The sequence below is a fragment of the Agelaius phoeniceus genome, chromosome 1, assembly GCF_051311805.1.
Source record: "Agelaius phoeniceus isolate bAgePho1 chromosome 1, bAgePho1.hap1, whole genome shotgun sequence".
NCBI classification, from domain to species: Eukaryota; Metazoa; Chordata; class Aves; order Passeriformes; family Icteridae; genus Agelaius; species Agelaius phoeniceus.
The window spans coordinates 104,274,612-104,289,167 of NC_135265.1; the positions used below are offsets into that span (position 1 = coordinate 104,274,612).

Genomic DNA, 14,556 nt, shown 5'->3' on the forward strand with positions numbered 1-14,556 from the left:
GGTGCTGATAACTTTGTAGGCTAGGTGGGCTAGGGTTTGGGTTCTTCTAATCACTTGTACACCTTTCCACCCCCATCCTTCCTTTTTCTTTTGTGATAACATAAGCTATTTCTGTACTTAACTTATGAAAAAGTCATGTGGGGCTGTTTTAAAAGCCTTTCTAAAGATAGGCTCTGTCATCTGTACTACTCTACTTCCTTTTTATCAGCTGGGACAGATGCCCTGTCAGAGAGAGAGTGAGAGAGGCATTACTCTAGTTTGACATGACTTTTTGATACATTAATGTTGGCCATTTGTTGTGTTTTGTTCCTTATCTCATTATTTTTACAGGATTAGAAATCCTTTTGCAGTGTGCTCCAGTAACTTTGATATTAGAAGTATTCTGGCTTTTCTGCTTCCACATTTCCTTTGTGAGACTGGGTGCTGTGTTTAGTCTTTTCATTTCTTTTAGACCTTACCTGGCCTCTCTGGCATCTGCATAGCAGTGGTTAATGGTTTAAAGATGATTGATGGTGGTTCCCCAAGCACTGTAGGAACCTTTTCAGTGCTCCTGCTGTCTTGAAACCACTTGGCTGACTGATGTGTTTGCTCTGTTCTTCCCTTACTCCATCCAACCTGAACTTGCACATCCTGTGTGTCAAATGAAATATGCCCCCATTATCTGGTCCCAGCTAGCTGCTGTGAAATGAGGCACTGGAGAATTCAGCCTTTCTCATATTTTGTAACAGGCCTGGTTTTCCTTCTCATGTATTTATAGAGACTCTCTTCTTATTGTTTGCCACATCTCTTGGTTAATTCTAAGTCACTTGGCATCCTAGTCTTCATTTCTCTTTTATGTTCATCCCTGAGTCCTGTGTCTCTGGTTCTGCTTTGCTGTACAATCCCTTTTTGATATATTCCTCCCCTTCCCAGGTCCTTTCAAAGCTTCTGACAGTTTCTGTCCTCAGGCTTTCTAGGTGAAGTTTCTCCAGAAACACTTGGCTGTATTTTCATTTTGTGGTGGTGCTGCCAAGGGGTGCATGTGTGCCTGGGATCAGGGAGTTTTGGGTCCTGACGGGTAACTCGTGTCTGAAGTTCCCTTTTTGTCCCCTTTGAAAGGTGTGTCTGGTGGTTTTAAGGTGCCTTCTCCATCTCCTCCAGATAATATTACTACTTCCTTAGATGTTGCATCTGGTTTTCCTTTCATCTTCATCAAGAAACTTCAAAGAAATCCGTATCATGCGCCTTTCTAGAAGGCCAAACAAATATTTTAAATCATGCTATATCTTGCAACACCTCCAAGCAGTTTTGTTTATTATTGCTGATTAGCATCTCCCTGCCCTCCCTGCAGTCTCCCTCCTGCATCTGTGCTTGGGCCTCTGTCCTTTGCCACCACATCTGTTAAGTCATTTAGCCCAGAGCACTCTCTGCTGGCACAATGGCAGCTCATCCAGATGCTTAGCACCTTTCTCCATTGGTTTCCCTCTTGTCTCTTTTCTTATTACTTTTTTGACTTTATTTTAATGCTTTTTTTTTTTTTTTAATGTGCTGGCTCTAATGAGTTTGTGCCTATATGTGTATATTTAAGGTGCAGTAGTGAACTCCCAGCACAGCTGGTGTGTCTGTGCATTGAAGCATAAGGGTTGCACTTGCTGGGCTGGAGCCCTGCAGCTGTGTCAGACAGATGGGGTACCCATCAGTGCCCAAAGGAGGGCTGTTGTTTCCCCCTCCCCATCCTGTGGAGATCCAGCCCTCCCAGCTGAACCACCAGGCACCCAAAGTCACACGGGTGCCAGCATGAGAAAGGTGACAGGAGCATGAGGTTGGGAGGGGGCATCCAGTGGCCCTTTTTGGGGTTGTTCCCACCCATGTCCATTCGGGACACATCTCTCCAGGCCCTTTGACTTGTTGATATCTACTGAAGTAACTGTAAGGCCAGGGAAGTGCCTCCTCTGTGAGGCTTCCTGTTCTGCAAGGCTGCTGGCACTGGTGATGGATCAAGAAAGAGCTGGTTTGAACTCTTGGGGACCCTGTGCCAGGTGTTTGTGGCTTGCGTGCCTCCTGCTTGTGAGGGTGAAACTCATCCACATTAAAGAGGATCAACAGAAAATTATTGTTTTCCTAAAAGGGAACCCAACTGGAAAACTGGAATGAAGTGAGCTGAGGTTCAGGCAGTTTGATGAAAACAGTTTATATTTCAAGCTTAGAAGTCGGCGTTGTGGTGTGCATTCTTTTCTTGAAACATACATTGGCATTTCTGTCACTGCTCATTGCAGCAATATTGTTCTCCATATGCTCTTCTCATCAGCATCTCATCGTTATTGGATAAATATGTCTCTCATTATGCAGAAAATTATTTTTGAAGTATGGAATCATTATTTTGTTACATAATTTCCAAATTTGGACCTTTGCAAAGATTTATAACAATCTTCAAGAATTACTGTAATTAAAGGAGAACTTTCTACAAAGAGAATTAATCAGATCAAAGAAGCATTTAAATGTAAATCATTAATCCATGCATTACAGGAAATAGTTAGTGGCTATGTATAGTTCATTTAATTATACTTGGTTCAATTTTGTTTTCTCATTACATCACAATTTATTCGGAATCAATTTGCAATTTCTTGTCTAATGTGACTTCTGTTTGCTTAATATAGCAGATATTTTCACTACCATGTATTTATATATAAATAAAGGTTCATTTATGACTGCAGCGTTAATTAAACTGTGGGCTCTGCTGTCAATTAGCTGTGAATTTTGTTGCTCTGTGGATGCAGCACAGAAAGTCTGTGCTCTGAAAATGAGAGGTAGAGTGTCAAGTTTTTGAATGTATGAATTTGTACAGTAGATTGAGGCTGTCACTTGCTGCAGGGGACCAGGTGACACAGAGGACAACATGGTTTTGGTTCCCTTATGGAAAAAAGTAAATTATGTTCTGTGAGTCTATGGTGAGTAATTGGTAATGGAAATGGGAATCTCCCAAGCTGTAATAGGTTGGTAGCTGAAGGAAAGAAGGCCTAGGTGTTGTGTCAGGTTTTAGGATGCAGGAGTTTTACATAAGTGGTTTGCAGGTTTTGTAATCCTTATGTAATGTCTTTGTGTAGTGTGAAGGTAGGAAAAGATTTATTTTCTGTGATTTGGTTACATTATATGTAAAATCATTATAGAATGCCATGTTGATTTTTTGAGGTTGCGTTTTAATACTTTGATAGTGTGTTAATATCTATACTCCCTTACCTGTTGTCAGCAGCACTAAAACACTGACATTTTAATATTTTACTGATATGTCTATTTTACACTGCTGACAGTACATACACTTTTAGCGTAAAATTTTAGTAGTAGATTAAAAGAAGCTAGTTTTGGGCTTCCCCTGTCCCCCTGCCCCTCCCTTTAATCAAAAATCTTAATTTTCATTCTGATTTTCATTCTGCAGCCAAATGTACTTTTGCCTTGGACTATCCAGTTATAGCAGCATCTGTATTAAGCTTGGATTCAGCTAATCTTTTGGAATCTTTGAATACTGGGTTGTAAGCCAAAGTGTAGCTATCCAAGAGCACATCTGGCTTGCATAGTATTACCTCATTTGTATAAGTTAGTGCTCCCAGTTTCTCTTCATTGCCTTGTTTTCTGTTTGCTGGAAAGGGGAATTTGATACAGAGGCTGTGCTGGCAACAGAAAAAGTTTAAGGAACTTGAGTGTTTTCTTTCTTCCTGTGCTGAAATTCACATTAGAAGTCATGGTTTTGGTACATAGCCAGTTATAGTAAATAATCAAATAAGAAATTCTCAGTCAGCTGGGTGCTTGATTAATGTTCAGGCACTACCAGCTATTCTGTCAGGTTTGCTGCATACAAACAAAGGCAGAGTAATATTTATGTTGGTAAATTTCTTAAGATTACTGTTATTTCTTTCAATAAGTGAAATTACCTCTTCCTAGGAGGATTGTTGTGCTACTTATAACAAATGAAATGCTGTCAGAGTTCATGTGGATAAGCAGCTGTTTGCTGAGGAAGGCAAAACAACTTATTGGTTTGCACTGAGAGAGGAATGTTGTTTCCTGCCTTGTAATTAATGTATTTTCAACCCGCGCTAGATGGAAGGAGATAAATCTTAACAGTATTCTCATCTGAGGAGTTAGTAAGAAATGGGATTTGCAATGTGTTTGCTTTGCTTCTATTTACACCTGTAAGAGAACAGTGTGGGAAGAACAGTATTTTGTTCTCAGTATTTGTTATTAAACGTGCTGCAAGCATGGGGAAATAAAGACATTTGGAAATGGGCAGCCCTGGGTTAATTAAATCCATCTGCTGTCTGACTAATGATAGTAATATTGTATCCAGGAAATCTCTTATGCTGAAAGATTTGATAAAGCACACAAAGTTTTCTAATAAAGCACTCTTAGAGCCAGCAAGAACTCATGGAACTGGAGAGAAAACCAGTGACTCCTAGAGAGTAACTCACTATTGTAAGGCTATGCTTCATGCAAGAATGTCCCAGAAGGATATAGGAACCTCATTTGTTGTTCCCTGAGATTCAAAATTATAACTGGCAGGAACATTAAAACTTGTTTACATCTCATCCTATAGTGAAGTTGTGGTTTATGGGGTTATTTTAAATGTCTGTTTCCATACTTGCAAACAGACTGGATACAAATGTTCATTAGGAAAGAAGCTACACAGGTGCAAAAATGAGCTTTCAGAGGCATGGTGATAGCAGCTGATAGACAACAGACTTTTGGTTAGTACTGGCTGGCAAATTGATCCTATAGAGATCATACAGCAAGTAGGATGGTTGCTGTTTATTTACACTTCTCTAAGTAATATCAAGAGGAGGGAAAAAGTATTACAACTTAGTTCATGCATTACTCTTTGTATTGGTCATAGGTGCTCTTTCATAATGTTTGAGCAATGATTTTTGTAGCTGTAAGTTAGGTTTTGGTAACTTACTAATTCATGATTTCCAGAAAAGAAAACTGAACACATAGTTTGAGTTTACTGCAGTAATTATTTGATTAATTTGAATTTCATGTCCTCAAGCACTTGTACAAAACAGGGTGGGGTGGGTGGGGGCAAACTTGAGACATTTGTGGAGACCTGGTGCTTTTAAAGCAAGGCAGATATAATGAGTGTCAGATGAAGAATAGTTTATTCCATGTTGATTTGACAGATGGGTAAAGCAGAACTCTGAGATGAATATTGTTGTTCAGTTTAATGTCTAAAGCATACAAAAAAGAATGGCTTAGGAGAATTGAACATGGAGGATGGGTTTGAGTGATCTGCATTGGAGGAACTTGTTTAGGCTTCCTTCGTAGCAAATTGAAGTCGCTCTAGTATGTGATTTATCACAGCTTAAAGCAGGAATTTAAAATAGGTCAGACGAATCCCTCTCTGAAACGTCTGTTTTTCTGCTCTGCATTTAAAGTGACCATCTCAGATATGGACAGCTGAAGTTTGATTAAATGAACACCTTTCTCACTGTCACATTTTAAGACCCAAGTTAATTATTGCTTTTTGTAGATGCTAAGGACAATTTGTTAAATAACACATTTCAAAAAATGGTTTTTTATACAGTTGTGCCAGTTTGAGTGTAGAAATTTATGATGTGTTTCTAAACACATGTGTCACATGTTAGTACCTTGAAAATGTGGCCTGAAGCATAAATCTGCCGTGTATGCTTTCTAGTTCTGCTTCTCTCTCGTGCTGTTTTGGCTGGCAGGGGGTGGGAACAGGCACCCCCCTCCTCACAGTGCAGGAGCTGAGCACAGGCTGAATGCTGTGACTTGCTTTGCTGTGCAGAGACATGTATTCACTGGAGAGCTTAGCCTTGAAAGCGCAGAATACACAAGTGAGTTTGAAAATAGTAATTGGCCTCGTTTATAACATTTTCTGCCAACCAATTTAGCTTATCAAACATTTAAGTGAAGAAAAAGAGAAAGATTTGCACTTCCCTTATGTTCTATAATAAACTTGCCTCTACTAGTAAGCATTGTAGTGTATGTTAGGAGTTCACAGTGACTTTCTAGCAGGTGAATTAGCCTATGTGTGTTTTGTGGAATCACCTGTAATTGCACAGTAGCCATGGCTACCAGGTTAAAGAAATCATGTCCTGATGACTAACAGAAATAGATTGCAGGAAACTGGTTTGCCTTCAAGTTGCTTAGTAGCAAACTATTCAAGAATAAGTTTGTGAGGTCTGAGAACATATGAATAACAAACATCAAAGCACACTCCCTTTGCTGAACTGACACAGTCTGCTTTTTCAAATCCTTGTTTTGGTAAAAAAATTACAGTATTTTTTTTAAAGTTTGGGTTTGCAAGTATTTAGTTTGAGAATTGGGTGCCAGCCACATATTTGCAACAAAACTATTTAATTAAAGTAGCTAAAATTTTGAATGAAGATTGCTAATATTTTCATTTTGATTTAGTACTGGACAAAGTTATGTAGAAACATAGACTTTTCACATTCAATGAAAGTTGTATTCCCTTCATTTGAAATCTAACACTTAGAATGACTTAATGGAAGTCTTTATGGTTTCTTTTAGATGGTCTAGCACTTATAAAGAAATGACAGAAATGTAGATGAACTCAAGTGAGGAGGACAGAACAGGGTTTAAGGGCAAATGTATGTTTGCACTGTTATTGGTGGACCCATTTCAGATGTTTCTAGTATTAATAGAATCATTAAATCGTTTAGGCTGGAAAAGACCTCTAAGATCATCTAGTTCAGCTATTAATATATTGCTTGGAAGCATTAAAAGTACATTTCCAAAAGGGAGTGCAGATGTTGAGGAGCTTAAGTCCTGTTGATTTAAATGTAAAGGACAAAAGATTTCCTTTTTCAAGTTTCCACATGGTTTAGAAACCCAAACTCCACTGGGTTTTGTTAGATTTAAGGCCCAATATGTTACTCTCTCTCTATGAATTGCGAGCTATGTATTCTGTATTTAACTTGCACATAAGTCCTATGATGTCTGTGTATTACTATGTAGAATAAGATTTTTTGGCAACGTATTTTTTCTCTAGAGTATGGATGCATTTACACCTGGTTTTTTTGCACCAGGGAAGCTTTCCTAGGGATTCTGTTTGGTCCAGTGTGATAGGCAGTTAAGTTTTAAAGGCTGAGGATATTGAGAGTAAAACCATCTGATCTTTCACATCCATGAGATTGTACTTAGTAGGTCTGCTCACCCTGTCTTGCAGAATAACCAACCATGACTACAGAATCGGGATCAGACTCCGAGTCCAAGGATAAAGAGCAGGATCAGGAGGAGAGCCCTGCGCAGGAAGGGGCGGCAGAGACCCAGCCTCAGGAGCAGCAGCCACAGCAGCAGCCGCAGCAGCAGCCGAGTGAAGAGCAGCAGACTGCGCTCGAGCAGTTCTCGGCTGTGGCAGCGCACAGCACGCCCGTCAGAAAGGAGCAGGTAAGGCAGCCCACGTACACACACTCACTGCACGCAGCTGGCTGAGTGCCCACCTCCTGCTCCCGGGGAATAACCGGCCTGGCACGCGTGGAGCGCAAATATACGTTCAGATACGCGTGGAAGGGTGTTTGATGGGATGCTGTAGGTCTGGGCTGGTTGGTCTTTCGCGTTTAAAGGAAAAATAGTTCTCATGCAGAATGTTTTCAAATTCACGGCAGGTATTCCTGCCCCCAGTGCTTAAACAGGAGGGCAGTCTCATTAACTAAGCAGGAAACATCTTCGACCTTGCGTTTGCATTAGATAGCAAACAGTGTCAGTTTTTATGAAGCTGAAAATGTTTTCAGAGTTCATTTCTTTTGACACCTGCTGAACACTGATTTCATGCTTGCTTGTCTGATGTGTGAGCCATGAAGAAGCTGTGGTCCCTTAAGTTTCTCATGGGTCTGAAATGACTGTATTATAATTACTTGAGCTATTCATGTAATAGGTTTCAGAAGAGCTATTGCATGCTTTTCCATTTAGTTCATTGTTGCACTTATTAAATTTCCAGAAGCTGCTTTCTTCTTTCCGTTAATAATTTCCAGTCAATAGGATTAACAGGCATTTTTCTTCATGGGTAAGTGACACACAATTAATGAGGTACCTGCAAATCTCTTCCTTTAGCTTTGTAAGGTTATGACCCTCATCTGATTACATTTACCTTTGGAGAGTGGAATAAGCCAGTCTAGCTCCTCCTTTTCTCCATCTTTTTAAAAATTCTGGCTGTTTGAAGTGGGCTCCTGTTCTTTTACCTGGTTGGGGTAGACAATGCTGGTGAAGCAATTTTTATCTCTCAAATAGATCAGAAGTTTCCTGAGATTAGTTTGGGGAAAAGAAGCAAAGCTTCTCCAGAAGAGATAGGTGTTGAATAAACTGGTCATTGATTAAAAATGTAATTCTATCAGTCTTTGGCATAAGTATTATTATTTATGTGGATGTTTTTCCAGATACCTTCAGTAATCTTTCCACTTCAAGTTTCTTTTCACATTAAAAATGTAAAACAAAGAAGCAACAGCAACAAAAAACTCCAAACAACAAAATAAGCCCAACTCCAAAATAACCACACACAAAAAAAAAGCCCAAACTAATTTAGATACCAAGCCTGTCCACATGTGTTTAGAGGTGTGGGGTGCTCTCATGTGCTGCATGATTCCTTTTTTTTCCCAAAGATCACCAGTGAGCTGCTTTCTGTAGAAGGCAAGATAGAAGAACTGGGTTAGTGAAAGGGATATGTGACACCTTCCTGCTGAGATTACCAGACTGAATCCAAATGTCCATGCTGTAAGCAGACTGCCAAATCCAACTGCACTGATCAGCCCAGTGTATTTCATTGTGCCTTAAGTGTCTGCATATCAGGAAAGGAACATTTAAATGCAGCACTAAGAGACAAAGCTGTTTGCAATAGTGTCATTAAAAAGCCAAAAACTGAAGGATCTTATTCTCCCTCTTGCTGTCCATAATCACAGTGAGAGAGTGTATTTTTGCTCTTACTTGTATGAGAGAACCTTGGGAAAGAAGATTTAAGTTACCAATCCATGACAGTAACTTTTCTTTGTCATCCTATGCCCATAAAACCCCCCAACAATTTAATGTAGGTGAATAACCTTTTCATATTGAGATTAACAGGTATCAGAAAAATGAGTCCTTCCTATCAGGTGTAATAATGCAACCTCACTTTCTGCCTGCCTTCCTGTCTCTTTGAGAAAGAAAAGGTGGCATCACAGAAGGTCAGGCACCAAAGTTTCTGAGTAACTACCATAAGTAGATGGGATTCATGTGTTTTGCAAGTGTGGCAACATCACTTCATACCCCAGTGAGAAGCTGCAGAGCTAAAGATCCAAGATCTTTATTGCTGAATCCCCTAACTCCAGAGGCATCCTTTGAGAGGAGGTCCAGATTTAGAAGGGCTTGAACATAGTGTGTCATACATGGGAGAGATTTTGCTCAAAAAATGCAAACCCTGAAGCAACTTGTGCTGCATTAGAATTTTGTCCATAGTACTTTAAAAATACTGCAAAAACAGGACACAGAAACTACAAAAAATAACCCCAAAACACCCAAAAAAACGCAAAACAAGCAAACAAACAAACAAACAAAACAGTGCAGAAATACCTTGGAGAAGAATTTAGGAGAAATGAATCCATGTTGCAGAGTGAAAAATAATTCACTGTGTACATGGGTCTTTCACTGGCCATTTTTTTTTTCCTGGATTCCAGGATGTCAGGTTTCTTTAGGAAGAAGAGACTTAATACAGTCTGAAAGTACCTCAATGCCTGAACATGTCAGCATAGTTTGGGGGAATTTTCTCTAATGGTTCTTGGCATGTTTTGTTCTCCAGAAAAATGAGAGGAAAACCTTTTGTATGATTTTAACCTAGACACAGTCCCCTGATCTTAATGTAGATGGGAACCTTAACAAACAAAATAACCTCAGTAATATTTTTTAATATTTATAAATAAGCAAAACTCTGCAGTAGTCTTGAACTACTGACTGTCTTTATGAAGGCAAATAATGACTAGTCCATTGGGATTCACATAAATTGCTCACAGGCTGAGTATGGTTCTAAGATTTAAATGGATGAGGGGTGTCCTTGTTGTGAATTTTTTTCTCAAGCAGCTTTTCTGTTTTGTTGAAAGAGATTAGTTCCATGCTGGGGTATTTTGTTGGTTGTTTTTTTGTTGGAGCACAGGGCTAACCCTCACGTGACAAATGTAATAAGCCACTGGTAAGACAGTGCATTTTTCCCCATCGCTGGAATTACTTTTTTTGCCAACATATATGCATGTGCACCTTTCCTGGCAGATTTCTTTTGACAAAACATACAGAAATCATCACAGCGCCTCTGCCTACCAGCAGCAGTGCAGTTTTGCACAGAGGCCCAAGCAGGAGGCATCTTCAGTGTTGTTTATTTCTCCTTGCACAAGGCTGGACCAATTGCCAGCTGGCTGCAGATGTGGTAGAAGGCTAGCTGGCCTCAAGCCTTGCTGTGATCCCAGGGGGTCTCTCCCTCTTCATCACAGCTGCTGTGAGTGTTAAATGCTCAGCAAACAGCTGATCCACTTGCCTACATTGTGCCTTCATCTCCCACCAGTTTTCAAGGTATGTGAGTACCTTGACATCCAGGTACAGAGCTGGTGTCCAGCTGCTGGAAGGAGGAATTCCTCTTGTGCTGGAGCTAGATGGGGGAAGAGATGGCTGGTGCTAGGTTGTTCCTGAGGAAGAACATTCATGGCCCAGAAGATGCAATAGATTTTGAAAGCAACTCTTGCCTTTTTATCTTTTAAGCCCCACTCTTTTCCAGTTTCCCCACCCAGGAATGCCCAGGAGGCCATTGCTGTGTCCTCCTTGCAGGGAGAGGAGGACTGTGAGGTCTTGCCTTACCTCTTTGTAATTTGTGGGCTTTGGTGGCAGCTAACAGTGTAGGGATCACAGCCAGCTCCAAATTGTCCTTTCCCCCCTTGTCAGAAGGCAGAGGAGAAACTTAAAGTTTGTTTCTATTAAATCACTCAGGGACAGTACCCCGTGATTAGAGGTACAATGTTGTTTCAGGTTATATGATGCAACATTGTTCTTGTCTCAAAGCAGCTTAAAGCCTTGGGATGGATTTGCTCCATTCTCATGAAGGTTTATTATATACAATGAATGGAAACAGACTTGCAGGATTAATTTACAATATATTTCCACTAATGCTTGTTGCTTATTACACTGAAATAATTCAGAGCCAGAGCAGGTTGGGGTTTTTTTGCCTTGTAGTGAGATAACAGAAAGATGTTTTTATTTAACTTAAGCTCTAGATGAGGTATTACTGCACTCCTGTTGAGGTTTTGTTTGGAGTCTATCAGGGATATAACTGATGAGAAGGGTAATGACTGCAGCACAGTGCTGTTGCTAGGAAGGGTGAAATGCTGTAGAGCTGTTCTGGCTTTCATCTAGAGCTGTGGAGAGGACTGGGGACTGTGCTGCATCACGGGAAATTCAAATGCCCTGACCCTCAGATAAACCCGAGCAAAAGCAGCCAGGGTCGTTTACTTCTTGCCCCTCTTCCAAATAGCACCTACTTCTCTCCAGCTTGAGAGACCTACTGGGCATCAGCAGAGAGCAAAATTCATCCTCTCATCCTGTGTGTTTAGCCAGCTGGCTGCACATTAAAGTTGTTTGGCCCCTCACTTCTGTCACGTTTTCTTAACCCTTTTCTTGGGTGCTTGAGGAGCCTTTCACTCTCCCAGGGATGAATCCCCTTATGGATTCATGCTGTTCAGGGGGGAGCCATGCTCTCATTCAGGGACTGTTTTCCCACTGACAGCAAAATTAGTGCAAACTTGATGGTGTTTTTCTATTCATATGACACCATGGAAACATCGTATTATTTAACAGGTACAGGACTTCAAAGTAATATCAAGAAAGTGTAGGAGTATCTGTTCATCAACAAAATTTACTGATTACTCAGTGCTTCCAAGATGCCAAAAAGCAAGTAAAGGAAGTGGGATTTTGTACCTGTGGAAAAAGTAGAAGCCTTAAAATATTTTCACGAATGCCCCTCCTTCATGGGCATTTCTGTACATTTTGGAGGTAGAAGGGAGGGCTGGAAGGAATATGGGAAATATTTTCCGTAAAGACTGTCCTGCATCAGGGGCTTTCTTGTCCAAGCCTCCAAAAAAGGCTCATATAAATGCTTGGGTGCAGCATGTACAGTGAATTGGAGGGCATGATTGGTTTATCTTACTTCAAAAAGCATCTTTTTTTTTTCTCTTTTTAGGCTACAGAGAGGGAACAGGAGTTTGCTGCTGCGAGTGCAAAACAGTTGGAATATCAGCAGCTAGAGGACGACAAGCTCTCTCAAAAATCTTCGTCTAGCAAACTTTCCAAGTCTCCTCTAAAGATCGTCAAGAAACCGAAAAATATGCAATGCAAAGTGACGCTCCTGGATGGATCGGAATACGCCTGTGAAGTAGAGGTAAATGGCTTTTTGTCATCTTATTTTTTTTTTCATCCTGTCAGGAGGTAAATGGTGAAAATTGTATTTCTAATTTAAGAAAAAGGATGAATGGCGTGATACTTCACCAATGGCAAGCACAGAGATACTTTCATTGTTTTCTCTGGAGGTTGGTGCACAGATTTGAGCTAGGTGAGGGTTTCTGAGCACTCCCTGAAACAGCCAGAGACTGTGGATTAATTTTCTGTTGGCACAAGCCACAGCAGAATGCAGAAAACAAAGTATGGGCAACAAAGTCCATAAACAAAAAAGGATTTTGATCTCACTGGGCTTTTCTTTTCCTTGGTATTTTACTGAGTTGAGTCTTCCATTGAGTCATTGTCCATACAGAAATTCTGACTATTGTGAGATTACTGCGGGCATGAGAGACACCCTGGGCAAGTGGGGAAAATGTCAAGCACAAATGGCAGTGAGAATGGAGAGTTTTGTGTGCTTTTCCATGATGTCTGTGAATCATAACTGTGTTTGAATGTTACTGGCAAAAAGATGCTGTGATTTTTCTGCAAGGAAGCTTGCCTTCCCTGCTGGGACTCTGAGAGGAACCTCCCTACATTTGGGAGGGATGATCTTTGCTGTCACTTAAAAGCCAGTCTGTGCCTGTGGGCAGACCCATGCTAAGAGGATGCCTTCAACTCCAGAAGGCCCCAGAAAAGCAAAAAGTGAGCACATTTAGCATCTCAGAGTAAGCATGAGAAAATTCAGCATCTCAGGGTGGACCCTTTCTCCATTCAGTCATTGTCATCAAGGTGATTTTTGGGCACTGGACCAGCCTTGTCCTGTTTTAGGTCAGAAGGTCATGAACACAAGACAAGGCTGAGCCTGACCAAGCAGTGGCTGCAGGGGAAGGATGAGTGTTGGAGGGCCTGGCTAAGCCAGCCATCCTCTGGGAAATTGCTGAATTCCATGGAGAAGAAAAGCCACCTAGGGAGAACAGGAGAGTATAAAGGCAGAGATTAAATAGTCTGCAGGCTTGAAAAGGAAATCCACAGGAGCATGGAGAAGGAGAAAGGATGGAGAAAAGGAGTACCTGACTGGGAGCCAAATCTTTGCCATCTTTACAATCATGTTGCACACAGCCCCCTTGTCCTTCAGCTGCTCTCATTTTAGGTGCTTTGGAGAGTGGCAGGTGAGGAAAAACCTTGTTGGTTTTTAGTTAACCCCAGCATTACAGTTTGGGTCAAAAGTTGTCATGCTAGGAACGAGCTGCAAACAGAAGCTGGTATTTTACTACTCTTACAGCATCTTAGCTGTCCATGTGGCTGAGTATCTTTTAATTTCACTGGCCAAGTCCCATGTTGTTTCCTTCAGCCTAGGACTGGCTATCTGGACCCATCCTTTGTGACTATTAAATGGTCATTTCTTGACCTGCAGTCTCAGTTTTGTCACTCAGGGATAGTGTGGGAGCCATTAGCTGGAGGAATGACTCATACTGGCTTTGATGGAAAGAGTCAACTCATTTCAGCTTTTGCCTCTTGCTTTTAAAATGTGAGTCACTTTTTGGAATACAATCAAGCAAATCTTACCAAATAAGATTTCTATGGAAATCTTGTCTAGCAGGCTGAGCTTTATCAGAATCTAAGATGGAGCAGAAAGGGAGATTTGTTATGTTAGATTTCCACTTATGCAAAAAAAATGCTGTGAATAATATTTTTTATAGGAACTTTCACTCTTTCACTACTTGAGTTCTCTTGAAGCATAAAAATGCTGGCATATGGAAGCCATCTTGTTTTATTGCTTGTCAAATTTCTCCTTCTGCTTTGCAAGTTCTGAATAGCTCTTGAATAATGTCCAATATAAGTTTTGTATGATTTTTTTCTACTTACATTGCTGAAATATTTTCAAGTTGTATTGACTGTCATCAGTAATCATTCTATCTGCTTCTAAGATGATCAGGCTTCCCTGGCAGAATGCAATACTAATGAGAAGAGAGCTCCTGAAAGGATGACTTTTCAAATGATGAAGCTGTAAGGCTATGATGATGAGTAGACCATGGGGTACATTGAAACAAAGTTAGTTAGGAGGAACAAATATTTCAGGGAATGAGTGCAGCTGGGGTGGTGATGACACCTTACATGCCTTAAACAGTGTGATTCAGACTTTGCATCTGTATTGCTGATACAACTGCA

At 40.6% G+C, this 14,556-nt stretch overlaps 1 protein-coding gene across 24 annotated transcripts in view; it reads left to right on the forward strand.

Moving 5' to 3' along the window:
• The window catches only part of EPB41L3 (erythrocyte membrane protein band 4.1 like 3), a 97,160-nt gene that overhangs the window by 23,875 nt on the left and 58,729 nt on the right, over positions 1 to 14,556 (forward strand). For all 24 annotated transcript variants that reach the window (XM_077184359.1, XM_077184436.1, XM_077184393.1 and 21 more), the window contains exons 2-3: positions 7,178 to 7,398; positions 12,194 to 12,391. In XM_077184359.1, coding sequence (XP_077040474.1) covers positions 7,189 to 7,398; positions 12,194 to 12,391 — 408 coding nt within the window. In that variant the 5' untranslated portion in view covers positions 7,178 to 7,188. The remainder of the gene's footprint in view (positions 1 to 7,177; positions 7,399 to 12,193; positions 12,392 to 14,556) is intronic.